The following is a 24,453-nucleotide window of genomic DNA, read 5'->3' on the forward strand; positions in this document are numbered from 1 at the left end:
AGAATACAATAAGATACAATATACTAATAATGGCAATATACAACAGGAAGATTATAAGTGTTCAATGTTTTTAATATTATGAAATAATAATGATTAATATAATTATTTGTAAGAATTTTCTAGATAGTCATTTGTTAATTGTCTTTAAAAATGTCATACATTTTATAATGCTCTTGTTTATTCTAGTATTATTTATCTTTTGAATACAGAAGAGCAGTAAAATGAATTCTATATCATTATTGTCGCACTCTAAATATGTGCCGTGCAAAAATAAAACATGCTGGAAAACGTCATACAAGCGTCATAAAAATCATTGCTCTGATTACATTTTACATCGAATATCATTGCACTTATGGATTGTTAGTAATCATATATTTATTTTTAATATCTAACTCTGATATATCTTACTATCTAATTTCGTAGGATAAATATTATGAAAACGAGCTCGATGATGATAGTTCGGAGATCAAATTCATTAAGAAGAAATTAACTAAAATAGATGAAACATCTGGATTAACGAAATATCTTCCTAAGATAATAAGAATAAAATCAAGAATAATTAGAAATCTTCTAACGAAGAAATCATTTATAGAAAGGTATATTCTTTTAAGACTTGATTGCATAAATTTTATAATAATAACACACATTATTTTAGAAAACAAGGTTGTATGATTTCTGGAATATTTGATACAGGCAAAAGAGGTAGTACATACAAAGCAGAATTATATAGATACATCTTAATTGCAAAACCAGATCATGTGTGTTTTCATAATTTTCAAAAAAACGTTTTATACAGGGTATGTATATTATATTAAATTATCTTCATTATAGTTAATACAACTGTAATTATAAATATGTATTATTTTTGTTGCAGAAAACAGTAATATTAACAAATATTAGTATTTATTCAACAAAATTTCAAATACAGCCTATATCTCGTCCTTCTAAATTTATAGTTACACTTCAAAATAAAAAGTTAGATAAAAATTTGATTGCCCCAGGAATGCAACTTAAGTTAATTATTTCTTTTTATACCGAAGATTTATACGAGCGAGAAGAAATTGTTACTATATATGTTCAACATGGAAGACCAATTAATATTAAATTACAATGTAGTAGAGATCCTCCTATGTTGAAAAGTAACCATTTTTTATGATAATTAATTATACTTTATGTTGTTAGAACATTATCTAATATAATCATATATTTGTAGGGATTATAATACCACGTTTAAAGTATGCAGAATTCAAGAGAAATACTTTTTATGCAAATGAAAATACTACGATGTCTAGCAATTCATGCAAATCACCTATAACTGAGGTAATAATACTATAAATATTATTGATATAGTATTTTATATATCTTATAATCTCCAATATATAAAATCTTATTTTTTCTAGTATTCAAGTACTATCAAAGAGTTTAACAAATATTATTCTAACAAAAAATCATTAATGACTGCCGTTAACTCAGATATGATTTTTGAATGTGGAAAATGTTTTGTTGGTGAACAAGTTGCCTTGCAAATTAAATTTAAAAATATTGGAGCCGACGGAAAATTCATTGTAATAAGTGAAATTGATTGGTACAGCATGTGTATAGAAGTAAGTAAATTTTTTATATATTTTAATAATCATTTAATAATCAACTAGATATATTTGCATGTCGTATCCCAAAAATATAATATAATCTGATAAAATTCATCTTTATATAAATTACGAATTATTATTTGTTGTTACAGGATATCACAGATGTAAATATACTCACTTTACAATACTTTGCTGTATGGCCAGCATATTTTGTTTTGAAGTCACAAGAAGATGTATTCATTCATACATATTTCTTTCCCGATTCTTATGGAATGCATGTAATTTATATAAAAACGTATATTAAAAATATCTTAACTAATATAATAATAATCTTCAGGTGGATACGTTATACATAGTTACTGACAATTATTCTGTTAAATCCTTTGAATTAATTGGTGATGGTATTATGTATGAACCACAGACTTTTCAAATTAATAGCGTAAGTATATACTAGAAAATAATTTATATATTTTAATCAATATTTAATATATTTTCTAAAAAATATAATTTTAGCAATCGGAAAGCACGCATTTATTCTTGACTAAAATTGATATGAAATTTGTTGCTCATTATGATCTACATATTCAGAGAAATTCTTTGAAAGAATTTGAAGTTGTAACCAAGAATATTTCAATAACTAATACCAGGTAAAATACGTTTTAAATATTGTTCTTGAATCATTGTTATATTAGAGTTAAGTGTTTTGATATATCTTATATTATATGTGTAGTCAAATGTATATGTTTTTTCGTTGGGAAAAATATTCAGTAAAAGTTAATCAACAAAATGAAATGGAGAACGAAATAGAGGGTGAAAACGACGATGAAAATTTTGCGGATTATTTTTATATAGTACCTAAAAGTGGAATGTTTCTTGCTTCTGCTGTTTTAAATTTTAAAATAGTCATTACAATTTCATCGATTAATTTGCCTCATGATCACATATATGGTCTTCTTCAGTACGTATAAAAAATGATTACATTTATATATTAAGATTATATGTATTGTCAAAAAGACAATATCCTTTAACTATATCCTTATTACTATATTTTTAGATTATATGTTGAAGATATACCTCAAGCTGCTATATCAAAAACCCATAAATTCTCGACTATAGAAAGTCAAACAAGAAGACGTGTTTGCACTACTAATGTAAGCAATTTATTTTTAATCTGGCAATGCGGATAATGAAATATATATATATATATTTCAATTTCTTATTGTTAGTCTGTGGATATCTTAGTGGCTGATATTAAATTAATACAAACTTTGTATGATACATCAATTAAGAAGAAGTAAATTGAATTACAATAATTATTATAATTATTACAATATATATATATATTAAATTTTAATGTAGGATTTTCAATGCTTATAGATCAGATGAATACATTGATATATTGGATGATGAAGGCATTCTTGAAATTGATATATCACAAACCTTAATAAAAAAAGAATGGTCAAAAATAAACATATATGGTGATCGAATATGTACATTAATGCCAGCATTGGTAAGATAAAAACTATAGTTAAATTTATAAACATTTTTTATTAATCAAAATTGTGAAATGCAGATGCTGGAAGAATTATTTTCCACTCTTGATATTATTGACATAAAAACAATCAAATCAATTATTTGTGACCCAATCATCATCAGTCATGGAGTTCTACGACCACTTAGGTTGATATATGGAAAGTGAAAATAATAAATATATCCATGATATAATTTTTTACTCCAATGTTTTATTGTTTTTTTAATAATAGATTATTTATTGGCGTAAAGGAAATCTTCACTGTGAATATAAAAAATGTGACAACCAGTTCAGTTTCATATAGTTGGGGTAATCCTGTGGGATCAGATTGCTTAAAGTTACAACTTATTTTTTGCTGCGAAAGTGGTTGCATTCCAGCAGGTGTTACAGAAAGTATACAAATCATCTGTTGTCCGATTGAAGAAGTAATTTAATATAATGAATATTTTATTATACTAATTATAATTATCTATTAAATATACTTTATGATTTTTATTTCAGGGATATGTTGAGTCTTTATATATACCATGTTATGTTAACTATTCACAAAAGATTATATTTGTACAAGTTGAATGTGAGATTAAATCATTTTATGTTACTTTTCATATTCCATATTCAGATGATATTTTAAAAACATCTGATATTTACTTTGAATGGCATACCTCTAGTATTAGCGTGCGGCCTAATTTATTGGCATTACAAAACTTAATGCTAAACAAGGTAATTATATATTTTATAATTCGAATATATTTCTTTTAATAGAATACCGTCTAATACAAATTTTTTAACATATTTAGATTATTTCTGAAAAAGATGATACAATTAACAATTTACAAAAGTATTATTCCGAATCTTTTGAAATGATTCAAAGTATATATTATGAAAAAACAGGAGAAGTGGATTATGAGGAAGAAGAAGCATTTAATCAATTAGTGCCTTTTAATAAATTTATATCAATATGTCATCCTGTTACAATTGAATTTTTGGAAGTACCTTTAGGAGTTGGTACATCCTGATTTCTTTTATTTTTCTATTTATATTACATTGCATCTGATGGATAAATTTATATGAGACATATTTTTAGCTACAAAGAGAACGTTCTTGATAAAAAATGAAACTTCTATTAAATCGAGTTTTTGGTTGAAAATAAATAATTTTTATCCAGTTTACATAACGGATAAAGGAAAAATAAAGAAAGATATGATGCAATCTATTTATAAAATGATAATAAGTCACCATACAGGTAATATCAAATGTTTATATTATTATATATTTTTATATCATTAGTTTCTTTTTACAGAAGATATTTGGGACGAAATAAAACAGCCCAACTCCGGTATACTTATTTACGTAAATCCTTTTATAACAGAATTAACTCCGTACAAAGATGTATTTGTGGATATATACGTATTTGTTGATACATGGGGAATTTATACAGACGAATTGGAAATAAATATTCTTGGATTACCCCCATATATATTAAGTATTTGTGTGCAAGTTACAAAAATGCCTATATCATTTCCAATATGTGAAAAAACACAACTGAAAATACCCATGTGTAGGTCCGTAATTAATTAACACAAACAAGACAAATTTTCATATGTGAAAGTTTATGCTTTTGATAAATATTTAAATTTTTACAGATTTGGAATTCTTCCTGCGAGTTCTCAAAAAGAAATCAGAAAAATTTTTATAAGAAATAGCAGTAGTCTACCATTAATCATAAACTGGCAAATTGTTTTGACGGGAAGTTATTCTATGCCATTTAATCTCATATTACATATGCGTACTCATTTTACAAATAACTTAGCAATGGCTTTAAGAAAACTAAAGGACAAAAATGAAAATGAAAAATTACAAAGGAAACGTTTAGAGGTCTATGTAGATGAAAATAATTGTCAGATGTTAAATGATTCACCATGCATCGTTTCTGCAGATTCAGATTCAAATTATGAATCTGATATCTTTGAGTATTACTTTTTTTCTAAATAATTTTATTCGATTAAGTTATTAATGTATACTAAAATTCATTATTTTTTTTAAATTTAGATACGAAATGTGCTCAAATATTTTTGATTGCCAATATGACAGTCAAATTAACAAATCCGGAATTACGGAATTTCAAGTAGACTTGATTCCTAATAATCTTATAGATAGTAATATTTGTACCGTAAGTTTAAACTTAATGGTAAGTATTAAGTGTGAAAATAAGTTAAAAAAATTTTTAATATTGTTTTAAAAGATTCATCCCGATGAAACTTTTATACCACCTAAAGGAAAAACGTACGTCGAAATAAAAATATTTCCAAATAAGTGCCCGTTATATAAAGACAGATATCAAATATTTTGTAATGCTTTAGGTTTTATACAAGTTGCTCCAATGGATAAGTAATCCAATTTTTCATTAATATTAAAAATAAAAATAATATAATATATTCATTTTGATATTTGTTATATTACAGATACAAGAAGAGACATTATTGTAGGCACAACAGTTTATTAACACCATTAATGATTCAAATTGAAGCACAAATTGTTTTGTCACGTCTTACTTATGACATCCCTAAATTTGATAGATTGTTCACATTTTATGCGGACGATGTAATGAGAAGTTCTCATCGTACAATGAAGTATGTTATCTTTTCATAAATAGATTTTACATTAAATTCTATTTACATTAAAATTTTATCTAATAAATTTCAGGATTAAAAAAATTTATGCTTTTTATAATAAAGGAGAAATCCCAATATTTGTGAAATTTGAGATAACTGATCCATTTACAATAGATTATATTCATAATCGTAATAAAATAAATAGATATGCGAAAGAAATATGCATAGATGGATGGACTTCTATAGAAGTTAGTTAACAAAATTTTTTAAGTAATGCGCATTAACTTATTAATGAATTTATATATTATTTTAGGTACACGTTTCTTGTTCAGTAGATGCTATGCTAATTGAAGAGATAATAGAAACCAAAGAAGATACAAGCTCACAATATAGATTAGGATTTTCAAAACATACAAATAATTGGTTTAATAAAGGACAATTACGTATTATATATACTGACTACAGTAGCCAGGTATTAATATGAATAGAATAAGTAATATTTCTGATTTCGTTTTTATATACAATTAAAACTATAAATTAAAAAATTTATAGGTACTGAAGTTGCTTTTAAATATTTATTTACCTTTATTACGAGTTTCTCCATGTTTGAATTTCGAACATGTTTGTATCGGAGAAGAGAAAAAATTTATATTGGATGTTGAAAATTTGTCTGGTATCAGTTTTATTACATCAATTACTTGTTCCTCTATTCTACCTTTCTCTTTTTTTCTACGAATATATACATACGCGATATTACAGCTTACAAATGTGAAATTGAAATCAAAAAAACTAAGTTCAACGAAGATTTTAATTATAATCCTGATAAGGGAGAAATACTTGCTCGTCCTGTTAATGGAAAACATATTTTACCAATTACAGTATGTTTTAGTCCAAGGTTTGTAATATTCTATATTAACGATGCTTTTTTACAAATCACATACAAACATACTTACTTCATCAAGTAAGGTATTTGATGTAATATAATATTATATTATGTTTGAATAGGAAAATCGGACCATCCATAGAAATATTAAAAATAATGTCCACTGTACCAAATTATGAAGAAAAATGTGTACTTTGCGGCGAAGGAGTTTTAAATGAAGATTGTCAACAAAATGAAGCGCAATAAATTTTAAAAAACGAAGTAAGGACATATCACACTTAATTAAATAAAATTATTTTAGTTAATTTCTTCCATACTTTGCTTAGTAAAACATGCTATAAAAAAGCCAATACTATCCTGTTCAGGTCCTATTCTAAGTAAATATTCTGATTCATTTTCTGTTAATCCGTCGATGCTATATCCTTTAGAATAGAATATTTTTGATTGGTCTTTAATAAAATCTAATCGATCTTTAATGGAATTCAATTTTAAACATGGATATGTTTTTAGAGCCCACGAGATAATACCTTCGTTCTCAGCTATTGTAATAGTACAAGTACTATATACTAAGATTCCATTTGTTTTCAAAAGATGAACAGCCTATATACATAATGAAGAATAATTAAAATAATGACAAAAAATTCTAAAGATCGAGTTCTTTAATTCTAACAAACTTACTGTTGAGAATAGTTTCCTTTGTAAGGATACATACGAACGAAGTTGTACAGCAGTAATTTTATTAAGAAGTTGTGGTCTCTGTCCTAATGCACTGCATGGACTATCTAATAATATACGATCAAAACTGTTACTTTTAAATGGTGGTCCATCATTAATATTCGAACTATCCATATATTTATTATAAGCTTTTTTGGAATTGTACCAAAAGCTTTTTACATTACCGCTTGAAAATTTACTACAATTTATTTTAAGTTTTTCTGATTTGGGTTTGTTTTTATCAAGAGCTATTAGAATACCCTGAAAAAGATTGTCACATTTTAGTATTTTGAATAATCGCATATAAATTATTCATCTTTTACCTTTCCATTCATAAGGGATGAAATATGTGTACTTTTATTCCCTGGTGCTGAACACATATCAAGGATTATTTCTCCAGGCTGTGGATTTAGAATGCGTGTACAAATAATTGATGGTAAATTTTGTAATAATGCCCATCCATCTGGTACTGAAATATTACTTAATTGTGGGAGTCGTGAAACTACATCAGTCATATGTATTGCAATTCCCCTGAAGTTACGTATATTATATTAAAGTTTTATTTATAGTAATTTTATATACTATAAATAAAATAATTTTCATTGTACCTTGCTATTTGCCCGTCATTACAGAAAATATTTTTTCTTGTTTGTTTGAGAATACCATTACCCAAAAAGATTTTATTTTCGCTATCAATTTCAAACGGTTTAAGTAAACCTTTCTTGTAAGTACCAACAATATCTGCGTATACGCTTACTACATCTCCTATATTTAAACCTAATACAAACAATATTGTCATTAATAGAGTTCGATATATTTAAGATATCTATACAAATCTATTAAAAAATTTACCATTTGGGATTCCTATGATTCCTGGAGCATATACATGTGAACCTCTTAATACAGCCGATCCACATGTTGCGTCGACAAGAACTTCTTTTGAACGCTTCAATAAATCTAATTTCACAGATTCGTCCCAATTGTGTACAGTAACTATCTCTGATAAATGGGGGAATGTTGTTATTGTTGGCACACGATTTTCATACTCCTAAATATTATTATTTTTTTTTAGGATCATACTATTAAGTAGATATACAAATACAAAGATTTCTATTCAACTGAATAGATCTTTATTTACCTGTGATATCACATCCTTTAAATGCTGTATTACTTGTTCAGTTGTAGTCTGCAATAAATTAACTCTATAGGTAATATTTTTTGGTGTACTACGGATCCATTCATACAGAGCATCTAATTTTCTCTAAATATAAATTCAACTGATATAATGTCATATGATCTAAACGTAGAAATTGGAATATTGTTGAAAAAGTTACCTCAACCTCTGTCTGTTCTATAGGAACGCCATTAATATTAATTTTATTAAAATCTTTTTTCAATTCATCATGTATTTCTGATTTAAATTTAAAAGGAATTTTTAGATCAGTAACATTTATAATTGACATATTGAACTCTAATAATTAATTAATTTATAGTTAATTATCATACATTGATAATATTATTTAAACAAATTATAGAATCTATGATCTTTTTAATTTCACCTAAATTAAGTATTTAACTTTTATCATAATTCAAAGAACATTGATTCTGTTATAAATCTGAGCATCTTTTTGCTCACGTGGTATCACTTAATAATTTTAATATATAATATATTATTGACCAATGAGCAACAGCGTCGATCTATCCGCTTGACCAATCAGAAACAATGATGCAAGATGACATACGGAGAATGCTACCGGAAGGACATCTAGCGGCGCATATTTGAATGAAAATAGATTTTGGAAGTCACGTGATCAGTTTAACCAATAGGAAAATTTCGAGGGCCCTATACGTGGCATAAGGCATGAATCCTTTCCACGTCCGCCATTTTGACATACGGTACTTTTCGAGAGTGTTGGTTTTATGTTTTATCGTTTCTCGTGAAAAATAATCTTTTTTACTGAAACGTAAGTAACGTAAGTGATATATACGTGGAAGGTGTCGTTAAAAGGGTTCTCAATAATCAGGCCAAGTTAAATAAATAATGGAAGTTTGAGCGTGGAACCTTTGACGATTCGCTGGGGAGTAGGTCGAAGGTGACAGACAACCGGGTGTACGCAGTGGCTTCGCAAACCGCACAATATCCCCCGCCTTGTTTGCATTACTACGATATTGGCGTATTAAGTAGCCAAGACGTTTTAAAAGTGCATAAACCGACAGCAAAGCACTCTAAAGATATATAATAAGGGTATGCTAGTCTGATAATCATAGCGATGTATTAAAATGAGAATCAATAGCGCGCAGCGTGAACATCTCGTGCGTGCCTTCACAATTCTTTTTTCTTTTTTTTTTCTCTCTTTGGGCCTTACATTTTGTTTTCTTTTACTTTCGACCAAACTCGTACGTCTCATTTGATAATTTCTTTTCAATTATTTTTTTAATATACTTCATATTATATATCGTGGTATTCAGGTTAACTCGTTAGGCTCGATTGACAAGTGCATGTTAATTCCTACGTGTTTGTGCACTTGCAAGGTTTGCGTGGCTAAAATTTTCTTCCTTTTTTTTTGTTCTTTTTCTTTTCTTTTTTTTTTTTTATTCGATTATAAGGTATTTATATGAACGTAGAAAAGGTATCATCTAATAGCTTTTCTTTTGTTTGATTTTTTTTTTCTCTTTGGTGTAATGAACTCCATATTTGCGTCATATCTTATTTCGTAAAATCACGATTAAAATGTTTTTTGCAGCCTTTATATATCAAATTTTTCGATTACATTATAAATAATATATATATATATTTGCTGTGTGTGTGTATATATATATATATGTATATATATTTGACTATATGTTGAGTTAATAATGGCACTGTGACTATATTGTATGTCACGTATTTCATTCACATCTTATATTTTTTCTAGATAGAATCAACATCTTTAATCATTCTAAGTAAAATTGATTTTAATACGTAATTTTATTTAAAAATTTATCGAGTACAATCAATTTTTAATGGGATTCTATTGATAGAATATAGGTTCCAAGCTTAATTGGTTTGGCAATGATATTTGGAACGACAGTATACAAATAACAATGATTTTTATAATACATAGAGCAATTAAAATGTTAATGAAATATTCGATCAGAAAGAGAAATTTGAACATTTAATTCATTAATGAACATTTGTTACAGGTATCTATATAACTAATACCAACCATGGGGAATATGTTTGCAACATTATTCAAAGGCCTCTTTGGCAAAAAAGAAATGAGAATTTTGATGGTAGGCCTCGATGCAGCTGGTAAAACCACAATTCTGTACAAATTAAAATTAGGGGAAATTGTTACAACGATTCCCACTATAGGTAAATATAAACACATATATATACTAGATATCATATTTATTTCACATATTCTTCTCTTTTATTTGTATATTATATAATATCTTTAAATATAATTCAGCAAATAATGCTTTTACAAAATTATTCTTATTTACCTCAAAATATGCTGAACTAATGAAATAGTTTCTTTGTACAGGGTTCAATGTAGAAACAGTCGAGTATAAAAACATAAGTTTTACTGTATGGGATGTAGGTGGCCAAGACAAAATCAGACCTTTGTGGCGACATTACTTCCAGAATACACAAGTATGTTGTTGTTGTTATTGTATTTTTTTTTTGAGGGTTATGTTTTTCAGGTTAGTTGAAGATGTTACTTGTAATTGATTTTTAATCGACACGATACTTCATTGTTTTAGGGACTTATATTTGTCGTTGATAGTAATGATAGGGAACGTATCGGTGAAGCACGCGAGGAGTTGATGAGAATGTTAGCAGAGGATGAGCTTAGAGATGCGGTACTTTTAATATTTGCTAATAAACAAGTAAGTAAATTAATAATTATTAGTTTAAACGATTCTTATCCTATTGGTTCTTACGTTTGATAGTAGGTGTTTGACATTTTAACGGCTTAAATCGTGCACTATTGTTAATGTAAAATATTACAGGATCTGCCAAATGCAATGAATGCTGCAGAAATAACTGATAAACTGGGTTTGCATTCTTTACGTAATCGTAATTGGTACATACAAGCAACGTGTGCCACGAGTGGAGATGGACTTTACGAGGGTTTAGATTGGCTCTCCAATCAACTTAAAAATGCCAACCGCTAATCGGAACGTTATTTTGTCAACATTCAGTTGCTATATTAACATCATACAAAAACAGCTGCACACCCGTCCCCCCCACGAACGAATAATATTTTAAAAGAGCAGTAACACTGTGTGCGAAGCGCAAGATCTTTTGGATCTTGAGTGGAGGGTGAACAGGTTATCGTATGTTGTCACTGTGCCAGAGGAAGTTTTGGGGGGAGGGGAGTGGGGAAAAACGGTCGTGAGCACACAATCGAACGGCCACACAGGACTATTGCCTTGAGCAACTTATTATTATAATTATTATTACATTAGCATTATAGTTACACTTTTTACACAGAGATACCACAAGAAATGTGGACAAAAACTTGAAGTAATTGTATTAAAGTACCTAACTCTGAAACATACAATACACATTAATTAATTAATTAATTAATTAATAATTTAAATGATATCTTTGACAAACAAAAAAGAAAGAAGAAAAAAAAACAATTTAAGAACAAGACAAATGCGAAAAGTACCCACGGTGTTGTCAGTTTGAATGCGTTGGACATACTGATTATTCATAATGTAGCTGCATATTGTACATTACATTATATAAATACGATGATAAAATGTGATCAATAGATGGTGAGAGAATGTTGCTCTGCCCATTACATTGCAAAATGTTACATTGGCCCATCAGTTTAAATAGAAACAGAGAGTAAAATAACTGACGGTGCAATGACTTACTGTTTCTAATTACAACAAATTTGTTTCTATTTTTTTAAGTTTTTTTTTCACTGAATAGACTTTGAAAGGGAAAAGAAATAAAAAATAATAAAACAAAAAAAGATTAAAAAAAAAAAAAAGAAAGAAAACCAGAAATGGAAATATATAACTGCATATGATTGTTTCGCCCTAACTGTTAGTGTGACAGCAGGTGCAGTAATTGCACCCTCCTCCACCTGCTTGAATTAACATTAAACGGCGAGCCAATCATATGAATCAAATCTCAGTGTAAAAGAGATATCATTTATTTATTGCACCTTGATAAAGGTAAAAATTAGAGAAAAGAAAAAAAAAATCGTCGACATTCCGAAATTATTGCAGCGACCGCAGCGGGAAAAAAATTCAGGTGAATTATTAAAGGGGAAAAAAAAGAAAGATAAGAAAGAGAAAAAAAAAAGGGGAAAAAAAACTAAGAAAAAGCTAAAAGAAAAAATAAGATTATTCTTTAGGAAAAGAAACAAAAAGTAAAAAAACGAGAAAATCACGAAACAAACGAAAGACCTCTCACGTCGATGAGAGAGGATAGGCCTCGCAAATTCTTAAGCCAGAAGATCCTGGCTGATTATGGGCAAGTCTGCCTTAAATATCATCATTTTGAAGCCGTTTCACGAATCCTTCTTCTCGACGTCCCATAAAAATTCTTTTTTTTTTTTCTTCTCTCCTTCTAAAATACATTGTTTTTATTAACTAATCCTCCCCCTAATTGACAGAATCGCCTTTTCGTCACATGCGGAAATTCGTATAATTATGTATGAATGTTTAAACAACTTGTGAAATATACTGTAATTGTGCTTTATACAGTCCACGTCTTATTTGCCATTGAATAAGTTAATCTTTTTTTTCGTTTTGGTTAATTGATTAACATGCAAATAGATTCGAGAAACGTATGTGCGCTGAACATAAATTGCAAAAAGAAGAAGAAAAAAAAAAAACTAGGAAATATTGGCTAATACAAAGACAATCTGTTGCCATGCCTCCCAACGTTTTTTTTTTCTTTTTTACATGTTCAGTTCATCTGCGTTTCTAATTAAAAAATAAAGAAAAAAGAACGAATAGATTGAATTACAAGCACGATTACTTTTTCACTACCGAAGACTGCACTCCGCTCATACAAGCATGTTTCATTTAGCTATTTAAGTCTGTTTCTTTTTTTCCCATAGCGACTAATTATAAATTAATTCATTGTGTTAGTTTTCTTCTTCTTTTTCTTCTTCTTATTCTTCTTATTATTATTATCTTTCTAGTTACTATATATTATTTTAAATGACTACAAGTAGAGTAGAATCGTAAATCTTTCTTTAAAATCTTTGTTACGTGTGTATGTTCATTAATTAGAAGTTATAAAAGCTTTTTATAAGAAGGGGCTATCTTTTTCAATTTTTCTTCATTGAAAATAAAAAAGAAAAAACATGTATATATATATATATATATATATATATATATATATATATATATAACAAGTGATGTTAATTTAATATTCTTTTTCTATACTTTTTCTTTTTTTTATTCTTCAAAGAAGGACGAATTACTATTCTTTTTTAATATACAATTTCTTAGGAGTGAAATAAAAAGAAGGAAAAGCCTGCCAAAGGTTCGACCTCTCTTTTCTAAAATATTTTAGATTCTTTACAATATCAATATATACTAACGTAGTCACAAAGAGTTATTTATTGTTACTACGTAAACGATAAACGGGTCAAATCCTGGCGATTTGCATTCGCAACTTAACTCCTAAGCGTGACCTCAGTGTCGTGACATTTTCCCATTTGTAATCTTCGTTCTCTGTGTGTAACTTATTTACATCTTTTTATACGTCGTTTATTCTTAACAAATACATTACATATATATATATATACACACACACACATTACGTATATAGATATATGTATAGGTAAATTCGTTTTAGCTATTTTTTATTTTTTTATGAAACTAAATCTTTTTTTTAAACTTCTATATAATTATTTAACATTTATATCTTTATAACAACGTCGACGGCTCGACGGTATGTAATTTGAAATTTTCTCTTATCGCGCCGAACATCACGTGACCTGAACGATCGACGCGGCGCCTAGCGTAATAACAATGGTACTAAAGGCGGATTTTTCTCGAAGAGAAAACAAAACCGGCGTAGTTCGAAGGAAGTCATTGTCTTGGTTACCTCGTTGGAATTTCATTAAGGTTACATCATGCCCGATAAAAATATTCAAACGGAATCTCGAAAAATACGACGAGATTTCACATGTCAGACTAACGAAGACGGTCATTTGGAAGAATATGTAACTTATTCGAAGAAGACACAGATTTCTGGTAAAAGTTGGATGGAATTTTTGTGTTCCTGTCCGAAAAACAAACACATAAAAAGTAATTATCAAAGTTGGTAGTAATTTTCGAATTATTTGAGACACGACGTATCGTCTTGTAGTAAATTTGAGGTTATAATTATTTGAAATTTATATAAATAACCTTTACAGTCAACTTAATTTTATATATATATATTTTTCTTTTTCGCTTGAAGATGAGAACGTAAAGAAGAAATGAAAAAAAAAAAAGAGAAAAAGAGAAAAAGAGAAAAGAAAAGGACAGGACCGTAACGATAATTTGGGAAGAAGAAATTTGTCAGGACCTTTCGTGCTTCGCTTTAACCATTCTTGTAGGTGTTCTTAAATTTTTGTTTACCGTTTCACGTTACTCATATATATATATATATATACATACATATACATATATACATATCTTTTTTTTCTTTTTATTTTATTCTTTTTTAACAACGTTTGAGAAACGTTACGTTCTCGGACAACGTCGTTGTCCGGTTCGTAACGATAAATATAAATTATGCGTGCGTGTCACCATTACTGATAAATATTTTTTAAATGAGCGCTGTCTCGCGCAAGGACAGATATCGCGAAATGTAGAACAACGATCGACAGGGCGCTTGCCAACGATAATCTCTTTTTCGTTCTATCATCAACTTCGAACGAACTTCTCGTACGTTTTTCCTTGCTACCTTTAGAGAAACATCATCGAAATCGTTCTACAACAACAATAATAATAGTTATAAATTTTTACAACAACTACTACAATAATAATGATAATAATAATAATAATAATTGTACAAATTAAGGTTGTATCAGTCGATAAAGAAAAAAAAAAAAAAAGAAAAGAAAAGAATAAGAAAATGCGTACGAATAATATCTATTTGATCGATCGTCGGGTAATACCGACGAAGTGAAATTTTTTCAATGATAGTTTAGGTGTTAAGTCGGCCATTACGATGTCGCCATTGTATAGTAATGGCGCGGAAGCTGGAACATTGTATTCGTATACTTCTCTGTCCGTAATTTTTTCAAATTATTAAAGATTACCAATTAACTATCGAATGATTCAATTGTAAATTGAATTTGTTATAAATTCGTGTGGTATCAAGTGGACGTCAAGTTTCTTTCAAAAGGAGTCGATATTCGATGATATTCGAATGATTGGTAAGCAAATTTTTTATTAAAAAAAAAAAGAAGAAACAAAATGGCGGAAAAAGTTAATCAACGTTCGTCAACGTTCGTACAAATCTGAAAATATCGTTCTCGATCGATCAAATTTATTATCGCATGAACGTCATAAAACCTAAAATATATTATCAGCAATAGCAAAATTCTTCGATGTTCTTCAATATACACGTTTGAAAGGATAAACCAACGTCTGAGTTTACATGGCTGGGTTCTCTGTTTTTCCCCGGGGAGAAGGTAGCACGGTTATCAATTCACTTTGGACATTGGAAAAATATTATTACAAGTTCTCGAGCTGAGAGATCGGTTCTACATATACATATACATATACATATATACATACATACATACATATATATATATATATATATATCGAGTCTAGTCGAGAGAAATTTCGAAAAGTCGAAGATAAATTAGTCTGGGAATGTAGAAAAAAAAAAAAAATAATAAGAATTAGGTGTTGAGAGGATAGACAGAAAAAAATGAGAGATTTCGCCTAAAAAAAAAAAATAAAAGAAAGAAAGAAAGATAAAAAACATAAACAAAAAAACAAAAACAAAGAAAATAGAAAAATCTTAGCGGAAGAGAAAGACTGTGTCACAGGCGTTGGTAAAGATCTAATCGTTTGGAGAAGCATATTATATATAATACATACATACATATATATATATATATATATATTCTTGATCGAAAGTCGATAGAAATCGTACATCGTCGTGCTAGTATGGTCTCGGTAGAACGAACTCGAGATTCGATCGATGCGGATTCGACTTGACTCCTTTATTCTCTATGTGTATAACGGAGATGCGTATCTGATATCTAAGTGTATATATATATATGTGTGTGTGTGCGTGATTATACGTATACGCGTCTGTGTTACGTGTTGGTGCAAATGGCGCCAACATTCCCATCGGTCGACTACAAGTACGGAGCCATAAAACGGCGAAGAATGGCACGCGTTAGAGAGTTGCCTCTATGTATGTATTACATGTGTAGGTGGCGGGAAAGCACAACTTAAATTCGATATCTATGTGTACGTCTACAACCACTATTAAGAATAATATATGTATATATATATATATATATATATTTATATATAGATATGTGTCTACATGCATTTTTTCTTTCTTTTTTTTTTTTTATATACTGCACTCTCATTTGAATGTCCGCGCGCCCACGACGCATTTGCGCCATGTTGGAATGCCGTATAATTAGCTTTTAATAGACGTCGCGTATCGACGATACCGCAAACATGAGGCCTTTCGATCTTCCTTGACCGCGTCACTTAACAATCTAATTACCCTTTCAATGTCCTGCTTATAATTATCATCCTGTAATGTCTATTACAAAGAAAAATCTTGTTAAATAGAATTTAGTAATTATCGAACGAATGTTTGTGGAATTATTTGTGTGTATATGTATGTAAATATAAGCGTCTTGATCGATTTTCTAACAAGTGAATTCAATATTTCTTTTCTTTTTTTTTGTTCGAGTTTCTGTAAAAATGTTATATAGTATGTAATGTATAATTTATATTGAAAAAGAGAAGAATATATATATATATATATATATATATATATATATATATTAGGAACTTTGGATACGAACCAAGAATATAATTTTGTACGGTAATAAAATGTAAATAGGATATTCGAAATATCTTATACGCAGTTTGCGTCTGATTCAGAGTTAAAATGGCGCTGAAGGATTAATTGCCGTGATGTATTATTTACGCGAGTCGATAAAAAATACGGATGTCTCGTAAAAATCTAATGAAATTGTCGAATAAATTTTTCATTTATGAGTATTATACAATTAGACGCATTTTCTTGTTCTTCTTCGTTTTTTCTTTTTTTTCTTTGGAAGACATGGCATATTGAACATCTGTTTTTCTTTTTGTTTACAGGGAATAGAAGAAAGATCCGAAAGTTCGAAGCAATCGATTGAATTACCAGCGATAAGTAGCAGAGCCAACTTCTTCACGTATTTCGAAAGTATACTTAATACGTGATTTTACGTAGCATAAATTAGCAAGGTAGGTTCTACCAGTTAATTACATTGATTTTAAATGTTTTCTTTTTTTTTTTATGTATACACATATACACGCATATATGTATATATATACGTAAGAACGTTTATGCGTCTCACGTCGCGGTACTATATGTTTCTTTTATTGCCAAGTGCAATCCCGTATTAACATACGATGCAAATATTTTAACGAGAGAGAAATAGAGAGAGAGATAGATAAATAGGTTTTACCTATGCACAGATCGTTCCTTCTATTATTCAAAATGGGAGCCGTCGCGACGATAAGGTCGGATAGGTGTTGGATTTATTACACGATTAAGATGAGAGAGGGTAAAAAAAAAGATTCAAGAAAAAGAGAGAGAGAGAGAGAGAGAGAGGAAAAAAAAGTTCGTGTATAGAAAGGGAAGAAGGAAATCAGGTCGCCCAGTAACTGCTGTGAAACAATGCACACTGACGTTATGAGACATAGAGATAATGAAGGGTATAAATAACATGGGAGGAGGTTCGTAATGTTACTCGACTCTAAGATAAATTTGTTCTCTTGAAAAAGAAAAAAAAAAAAAGTGTATGTATCGTTTACATATGTATTTATGTCCATATGCACGTCCATATGCAACGGAGGTATTGAGAATAACATTCGAAGTTACAACATTTGTTTCTTTTGATATAAAAAAAAAGAAAAGGAAAGAAAAAAAAAAGATTATCCTTTATAATATGCGAGAAAAAGGACGAATGATAAATAGCCAGTATCATACGATATATTCTCTCTAGACAAATTATATCCTTTTTTCAAACGTTCCATTCACGATATACTTGATACAAATTTCAATGATTTTTTTCGATCATTAATATTATACACATAGTCAAATATCAAGTCGAATATTAAATCGTAATCTCTCTCTTTCTCTCTCTCGTAGAAACGAGTAAAAGATCGATTCGATGATCTACAACAAAAAAGAATAAAAATTAATAAAGAAAAAGGAAAGAAGACAAAAGAAGAAAAAATGGAGAACAAGAGAAATGAGAAGATGAGAGATCGGTTTGGTTGGTCGTTCAACCAAAGCCAGTTACAGCTCCGATCCGGACCGTGGTGTGATCCGGTCAGTTTGGTGAGTGTAGCAACGGTAGAGAAAGAGAAAGACAGAGATAAAAGAATGAGTAGGAGAGCGAGTAACGTTGGATACGTGGGACGGATAATGCTTCCTCGGAGCGTGTAATGTACGCGACCGGCGGCGCCGGCGCCTGCATACGTTTGGTCTCGCCGAGAGCGGCGTATTTATAGTATTATTATTATAGTGTGTTTACGCGACATGGCACAGATTCTTCGTTCGAATGCCTAGAACCAAATCGATATATTGCCTACGTCTAAACGACTAACTTTTCCGGTATCGTTACTAAAAATATCCTTCTTTTTCGTTCGTTCTTTTGGTTCCTTTTTTTTTTGGTTCCTTTTTTTCTGGTTCCTTTTTTTTGGTTCCTTTTCTGTATCAATTTTTCGCAGAAAGCATGAATAAAATTCAAAGTGTTATTTCGAAATTCGAAGGAGATCGAACGGGACAACGAGATTGAATTATTAATGCAATTAGAAAATTGTTTGTGGCCCAATGAACATCTATGTTGATTCGAATGCATCGAATTGTATCTGGCAGAACGTTGAATCGATTTAGCATCAAGCTTAATTAGTATAGCAATTGAATGATAGAATTGTCGGTATTAATTAGAGTCAAGTTTGTTATCGTTGGTAAAGGATCGACGCCGCGGGCGAAATTTAAGATCTACAGTGTGAGTTAGAATCAAACGAGTTTGCAATAGCCCCGTTGGTTGCATTTCTTGAGAATTCCTTTTTTTTTTCTTTCTTGCAACGCGTGTCGTGAAATGAAACGTTCGTGGTTAGAAAACTCGGTTTATATTATTAGAAAAAAAGAAAAAAGAAAAAGAACGTAACAATGACTTTGTCTTTCTAATAGGTTCGAATTAATATCTAATAACTTTTGAAGAGAACTATAATGGTTAGCGAGAAGTATTAATTAATCGGATTTCAATGACGAGCAACAACAACAACAACAACAATAATAATAATAACAATAATAATCTTAGTCTTGCAACGAGTAGGATCAGATCGTCTAATCCATTGTATGCATAATAAATTATGCACGATCAACGTTCGAAGGTTTTGAGAGTGTCTACGATTACGATCAAGGATTGCTTAAAAGTGAAATGTAATCATCGGTTTTGAGCTCGGTATAACGAAAAATGAACTTCTTTCATCGTCGAAATCGACTATTTCTTTTTTAATCGATTTTTCTCTTTTTTTTTTTCCTTTCATTCTCGTCTTGTCCTCGATGAAATGAGCTATAAAGATCAGAGACAGAAGTTCCATGTCTTTCGATTAGTTTTGATGTCGACTAAACAATCTGTACGTCGTCGTTTCCTGTTTAATCGTAGACCGTTAAAACTTCAGGGTCCTCTTTTTTCCTTTTCCTTTTTTCCTTTTCCTTTTCCTTCTTTTTTTTTTCTTCTTTTTTTCATTTTGCCAAAGCTTCTTGTTAAACGACTGATGTAAGGAAATAGAAGAAAGAATTCGTTTCGTTTGTCAGTATAAGACTATTATCAGAGGAGATAAATCATTTTCTCCTTTTTTGTCACAGAGGCTGATTTGTGAAAGAAAGAAAGAAAGAAAGAAAGAAAGAAAGAAAGAAAGGAAGGAAGTAAGTAAAGTAAAGTAAAGTAAAGTAAAGTAAAGGAAGAAAGACTAAAATGTATTCACGTAGCGCGTACTCCCACGGTTAGGATAGTTACCTAGGTACATTTTGAAAGAGGAACTTTGAGAAAACGAAGAGAAGCAGGTGGGTGAAAAGGCGCCGAAAGGTCGTAAACCGATTTGTGAGCCTTCGTGCCAAGCAACGAGCAACAGTTGTGTAGCCTTCTTCTTCTTCCTCTTCTTTTTTTCTTTTTTCTTTTTTTCTTTCTCGCCATCCCCCATGTATACGTGTACCTAGCTAGCTAGATAGCTAGCCAGTTAGCCAGTTAGCTAGCTGTTAGGAGAGAGAGAGAGAGAGAGAGAGAGAGAAAGAGAGAGTTGTTCTCTCACTTGGTCATAGAGAATACCTATTCCGTACGAGGAAACGTGCCAGCAAGCTCGATGCCAGGATTATCCGTGCTTGTCCGGAAGGTGTTCCGATATATTGCAGCTGAAACGAGAATAAAGAGAAAGAAAGAGATAAAGAGAGAGAGAGAGAGCATTACAATATTTCTTCAAAGTTGTCCTTAACTTTCCTTTCCTTTTTTCTTTTTTTCTTTTCTTTTTTTTTATTATTATACCAAGAATTTCGTCGGTTTGAGAAATTGCACGGTAAGAAAGGAAAACTTCCTTTATCTCGTTTCATCGGAATCAGGACGAAGCATTTCTTTCTTCCTTTCTTTTCTTTTCTTTTCTTCTTCTTTTTTTTCTTTTTTTTTTTTAAATCTTCATTGAGAATTGATTCGATAACGAACGAAATAACGAATAGAATTTTTTATGGAAATATTTAAAATCTAGAAGGACAAGGTGCGATCGATTTAAATCGTTCGATTGGAAGAGGAAGTAGTAATGGGTCGTGGGGTGTGGGTTATAGTTGGAATCGGTGATATCAGGCTTTGTAATGTCTCGTAAGGTCTCGTGAGGTCCTGTAAGGGCTTGTAAGAGGTTGGAAAGGCGTGCGGCATGCATCGACAATGCGAAACCCTCCGCATTCCTTTCCTACGACAATGTGCATTGTGCGAGAGTCGCGTTATAGCTGACCAACAGCGAGCTTGACTTTATTTCTCCTTCGGCCTCAGCGTCCAAGGAAGGATATCATTGTTAAACGCGGTCCAGAAGGGACGCCAGGTTTCTCTCCCTCTTTCTCTTTATCTCTCTCTCTCTCTTTCTCTCTCTCTTCTTGTGGCGTTACATCCGTTCAATAGAAACACTTCTCTCAGAGTCTCCTTCTTCTTCTTCTTCTTCTTCTTCTTCTTCTTCTTCTTCTCTTCTCTTCTCTTCTCTTCTTCTTCTCCTACAATCTTTTACTCTCACACTTACGACCGCCAAGGCGCCGAGAATCTATTAGATTTGTCATTCCCGATTATGAATAGTCGTCGGTCAGACGATCCTTTCAAGTCCGCTTTAACCTCTTTCTTTTTCGTCCTTCATCCTCTCTCCTTCTTTTTCTCTCTCTCTCTTTCTATATATATATATATATGTATGTATGTATGTATATTCTCTTCGAACGATACCTGACGAAAACGCGAGACGCGTCAGAATTCGATCGTCAAACCGCAACAAAAGGAACTCCGTGCCGTTCCTCGGAAGAATTACGATGTTTCCTTTTTTTTTCTCTCTATTTAATTTTTTTTTTTTATACTTTTTTCCCTTTTTTTTTTTACTGTTTCACATCCCTTTCCAAAGAGAGAAAGAGAAAGAGAGAGAGAGAGAGAGAGAGACGAGTTTCTTCTCTTCTACTCTTCATCACGTTTCTCGGAGCGTAACGAAAGACTTGCTTTTGTAGTCGAGCATGTTCTCCCTTTGTGGTTGCAATGAATCGACGTAATGAAGATCGATTAACGTGTATCGAGGAAATCGCACGTTCTCGATGATGATGATGATGATGATGATGATGATGATGATGATGATGATGATGATGATGATAATGACGATCAGACAGAAAGAGAAAGAGAGAGAGAGAAATCATTCAACTTGATCGTAATTACACAGAGGTTATTTGTTTCCCATAAAATTTCATGTTTTCGATCTATAATAATCGTTTACGTATTAGAAAGATAAACTTTAACGACGAAGATCTAAGCGTGCCTTCAAAGTAGAGTAAATTTAACTGGGATATCATTTCCACGAAGTGACTAAGATTAAATGGAACAGTTTGTATAAGTTAGTTGTTGGTAGTTCTACAGATAACCGATGTTACATGGAATCATTAGAGAAGGTATCACTTACATAAACTAGTCCATTACTTTCAAATCCTTGTAATCATTAACTTTGTATACGATATAACGTAAACTTCGAATCATAGGTTATCAATCCTTATAAAATTTACTTGGTCGATGAGACGTGCGTATTCGATTCGACTCGATTACATTTTTAATCCAAACTCTCTTCACCTTCCCCCTTTCAAAAAACAAAAAACAAAAAAGAAAAAAGAGAGAGAGAGATAAAGAAAAAAAATTAGAGTCGCAGTGTCAACGTTTAATGTCCCCTGTCATGCATCTCTAATTCAATGTGATTTTTAACTCGCTTTTTATCATCATCATCATCTTTTTTTTTACGAATGACTGGACCAAAAGAGATTTTGGGATCACTTCGAAGGTGTCACTTGGGTGGTAGACAGCAAGGATAGGACTGCTCTGAGGGTTTTGGTGGGGTGAGTTGAGTTGAGACGAGGTAGGGTGGTGGGGAACGATGAGGAGGAGGAAGGGGGGTGGGGGGTGGGTGGGGTTGCAAACAAAATCTGCCGTAAAATTTGTTCCTCCGGCGTGCGATATTTTTCTTGGAAACGAATTCAGCGTGCGTTGTCCACGACGAATGTGCATCCGGCTTAATGCCTGGTGCAGAACGAAGAATGCCGCAGGTATCTCACGTGGAATCTGCGAAAGCGTCGTCCCTCTCGCCTTCGAACAGCGCACGACGCCAGGCCGAGGTCTCTCTTCGTCATTTTTCTTTTCTCGCCTTGCGGTCTCTGATGCGCGAGCGCGTGTGCGACGTGTATCGTCTGCGTTCACGATCCTCTTCCCTCTGTGGGTCTTTCTCTGTCTGTTTCTCTTTGGTTCACTCCGTGGAACCCTTTCGAGAGATATTCTTCTTTCTCTCTTGCTTAGGTAGGGTATTGTTCGTCGAGTGTCTCGAGGAATCGATTGGAGCAACGGAGAAAACTGTCTTACCTGGTGTAACATGTGTTTTATCGACGATTAATCGTTGATTTCCATTGATTTCGAACGCTACTTGTGTAGTTACCTTCGAACGTAATAATCCGGTAATGGCGTTCTCTCTGTTATATCTAACATTTCCTTTTTTTTTGGTTTGTTTTCTCTCTCTCTCTCTCTTTTCCTTTAACATACGTAGAAAGTAAACGTTATCTATTTAACAAGAGATTCAATCGATAGTTAAACCTATTATCAGGTGTGATTTGTAAAGGCGGTTACGGATACGAAAGGATACTATCCGAGCGAGAATTCTTATGATTGAAAAATGCTTTTACAAAGTTAAATAGTAAGAATGTTTCGAGTGTGTTGAAAGCACGGTGTTTTTGTAGTCGAGCTTAAGTTATATCCTATTATTTATACGATACGTTTCACGATTTACAAGAGGAAAAGAAGGGTGAGGTGGAAGTCAGGTGAGGGAAGGGTGAGGGCGAGGGTGAGGAGGAGGGTAGGACTAACGTATGCCGCGAACATGCTAGTAGAACACGAATTTGCATGGTCGACGTGCGTCGAACGTATTTAACGTCTACGTCATTTCGACACGCCATGAATCGGGGAGACCTGGACGGAAAGGAAACTATAACCGCGCCTCCATTCACCATGAGCACACTTGGCCCATTCATGGTGTTTTTCTTCTTAGGATTCTCCTATTTACATGTCCATAGTTTTGCCTATACATTTAGCACGGATAACTCGCTGGTTTCTCTATTTCCAATGATTCGGTCTTAAAACATCG

At 31.2% G+C, this 24,453-nt stretch overlaps 4 protein-coding genes across 10 annotated transcripts in view; 3 read left to right on the forward strand and 1 right to left on the reverse strand.

The window, feature by feature from the left end:
- Nucleotides 1-67: 67 nt before the first annotated feature.
- Nucleotides 68-6,876, forward strand: LOC127072324 (uncharacterized). 3 transcript variants are annotated; one of them, XM_051012657.1, is made up of 27 exons: nucleotides 68-596; nucleotides 656-797; nucleotides 875-1,139; nucleotides 1,214-1,320; nucleotides 1,401-1,604; nucleotides 1,742-1,867; nucleotides 1,927-2,028; nucleotides 2,103-2,236; nucleotides 2,320-2,547; nucleotides 2,644-2,740; nucleotides 2,816-2,883; nucleotides 2,967-3,099; nucleotides 3,163-3,269; nucleotides 3,353-3,545; nucleotides 3,622-3,840; nucleotides 3,918-4,125; nucleotides 4,205-4,363; nucleotides 4,421-4,682; nucleotides 4,764-5,090; nucleotides 5,170-5,290; nucleotides 5,363-5,508; nucleotides 5,583-5,750; nucleotides 5,824-5,980; nucleotides 6,046-6,204; nucleotides 6,285-6,405; nucleotides 6,492-6,627; nucleotides 6,738-6,876. In XM_051012657.1, the coding sequence occupies exons 2-27, from the start codon at nucleotides 669-671 to the stop codon at nucleotides 6,859-6,861; spliced, it is 4,200 nt and encodes a 1,399-aa protein (XP_050868614.1). In that variant the 5' UTR covers nucleotides 68-596; nucleotides 656-668; the 3' UTR covers nucleotides 6,862-6,876. The 3 variants fall into 3 exon arrangements, with proteins under 3 accessions (XP_050868614.1, XP_050868615.1, XP_050868616.1); XM_051012658.1 differs by lacking the exon at nucleotides 6,285-6,405; XM_051012659.1 differs by lacking the exons at nucleotides 5,824-5,980; nucleotides 6,285-6,405; nucleotides 6,492-6,627; nucleotides 6,738-6,876 and having other exon boundaries at nucleotides 6,046-6,185.
- On the reverse strand, nucleotides 5,598-8,971 carry LOC127072359 (tRNA (cytosine(72)-C(5))-methyltransferase NSUN6). Of its 2 annotated transcripts, none has more exons than XM_051012761.1 (7): nucleotides 8,664-8,971; nucleotides 8,468-8,515; nucleotides 8,182-8,377; nucleotides 7,938-8,106; nucleotides 7,653-7,860; nucleotides 7,294-7,590; nucleotides 5,598-7,215 (listed from the first exon to the last, which is right to left on the reverse strand). In XM_051012761.1, exons 1-7 carry the CDS (start codon nucleotides 8,790-8,792, stop codon nucleotides 6,913-6,915), a joined length of 1,350 nt encoding a protein of 449 aa, XP_050868718.1. In that variant the 5' UTR covers nucleotides 8,793-8,971; the 3' UTR covers nucleotides 5,598-6,912. The 2 variants fall into 2 exon arrangements, with proteins under 2 accessions (XP_050868718.1, XP_050868717.1); XM_051012760.1 differs by having other exon boundaries at nucleotides 8,468-8,590; nucleotides 8,664-8,970.
- Nucleotides 8,972-9,154: 183 nt separating this feature from the next.
- On the forward strand, nucleotides 9,155-13,036 carry LOC127072374 (ADP-ribosylation factor 1). Of its 3 annotated transcripts, XM_051012786.1 has the most exons (6): nucleotides 9,178-9,293; nucleotides 9,354-9,574; nucleotides 10,513-10,684; nucleotides 10,857-10,966; nucleotides 11,077-11,202; nucleotides 11,326-13,036. In XM_051012786.1, exons 3-6 carry the CDS (start codon nucleotides 10,537-10,539, stop codon nucleotides 11,488-11,490), a joined length of 549 nt encoding a protein of 182 aa, XP_050868743.1. In that variant the 5' UTR covers nucleotides 9,178-9,293; nucleotides 9,354-9,574; nucleotides 10,513-10,536; the 3' UTR covers nucleotides 11,491-13,036. The 3 variants fall into 3 exon arrangements, with proteins under 3 accessions (XP_050868744.1, XP_050868743.1, XP_050868742.1); XM_051012787.1 differs by lacking the exon at nucleotides 9,354-9,574 and having other exon boundaries at nucleotides 9,155-9,293; XM_051012785.1 differs by having other exon boundaries at nucleotides 9,192-9,574.
- A 663-nt stretch (nucleotides 13,037-13,699) lies between these two features.
- Nucleotides 13,700-24,453, forward strand: part of LOC127072337 (dorsal-ventral patterning protein Sog) — a 56,654-nt gene continuing 45,900 nt past the window's right edge. For both annotated transcript variants that reach the window (XM_051012693.1, XM_051012694.1), the window contains exons 1-3: nucleotides 13,700-14,601; nucleotides 14,756-14,890; nucleotides 17,647-17,775. The gene's annotated coding sequence lies outside the window, so the exon portion shown is untranslated. The remainder of the gene's footprint in view (nucleotides 14,602-14,755; nucleotides 14,891-17,646; nucleotides 17,776-24,453) is intronic.

Source organism: Vespula vulgaris, chromosome 25 (genome assembly GCF_905475345.1).
Source record: "Vespula vulgaris chromosome 25, iyVesVulg1.1, whole genome shotgun sequence".
Lineage (NCBI taxonomy): Eukaryota > Metazoa > Arthropoda > Insecta > Hymenoptera > Vespidae > Vespula > Vespula vulgaris.

Excerpts from the sequence above, each read along its gene's own strand:
- LOC127072324 (XM_051012657.1), top strand. The coding sequence starts at position 669 with ATGATTTCTGGAATATTTGATACAGGCAAAAGAGGTAGTACATACAAA. Across the intron at positions 2,548-2,643 it reads CACATATATGGTCTTCTTCA|ATTATATGTTGAAGATATAC; the intron begins GTACGTATAAAA and ends CTATATTTTTAG. Across the intron at positions 2,741-2,815 it reads GACGTGTTTGCACTACTAAT|TCTGTGGATATCTTAGTGGC; the intron begins GTAAGCAATTTA and ends TCTTATTGTTAG.
- LOC127072359 (XM_051012760.1), bottom strand. The coding sequence starts at position 8,792 with ATGTCAATTATAAATGTTACTGATCTAAAAATTCCTTTTAAATTTAAA. Across the intron at positions 8,591-8,663 it reads TAGAACAGACAGAGGTTGAG|AGAAAATTAGATGCTCTGTA; the intron begins GTAACTTTTTCA and ends ATTTATATTTAG. Across the intron at positions 8,107-8,181 it reads AATCATAGGAATCCCAAATG|GTTTAAATATAGGAGATGTA; the intron begins GTAAATTTTTTA and ends TGTTTGTATTAG.
- LOC127072374 (XM_051012787.1), top strand. The coding sequence starts at position 10,537 with ATGGGGAATATGTTTGCAACATTATTCAAAGGCCTCTTTGGCAAAAAA. Across the intron at positions 10,967-11,076 it reads ATTACTTCCAGAATACACAA|GGACTTATATTTGTCGTTGA; the intron begins GTATGTTGTTGT and ends TCATTGTTTTAG. Across the intron at positions 11,203-11,325 it reads TAATATTTGCTAATAAACAA|GATCTGCCAAATGCAATGAA; the intron begins GTAAGTAAATTA and ends AAAATATTACAG.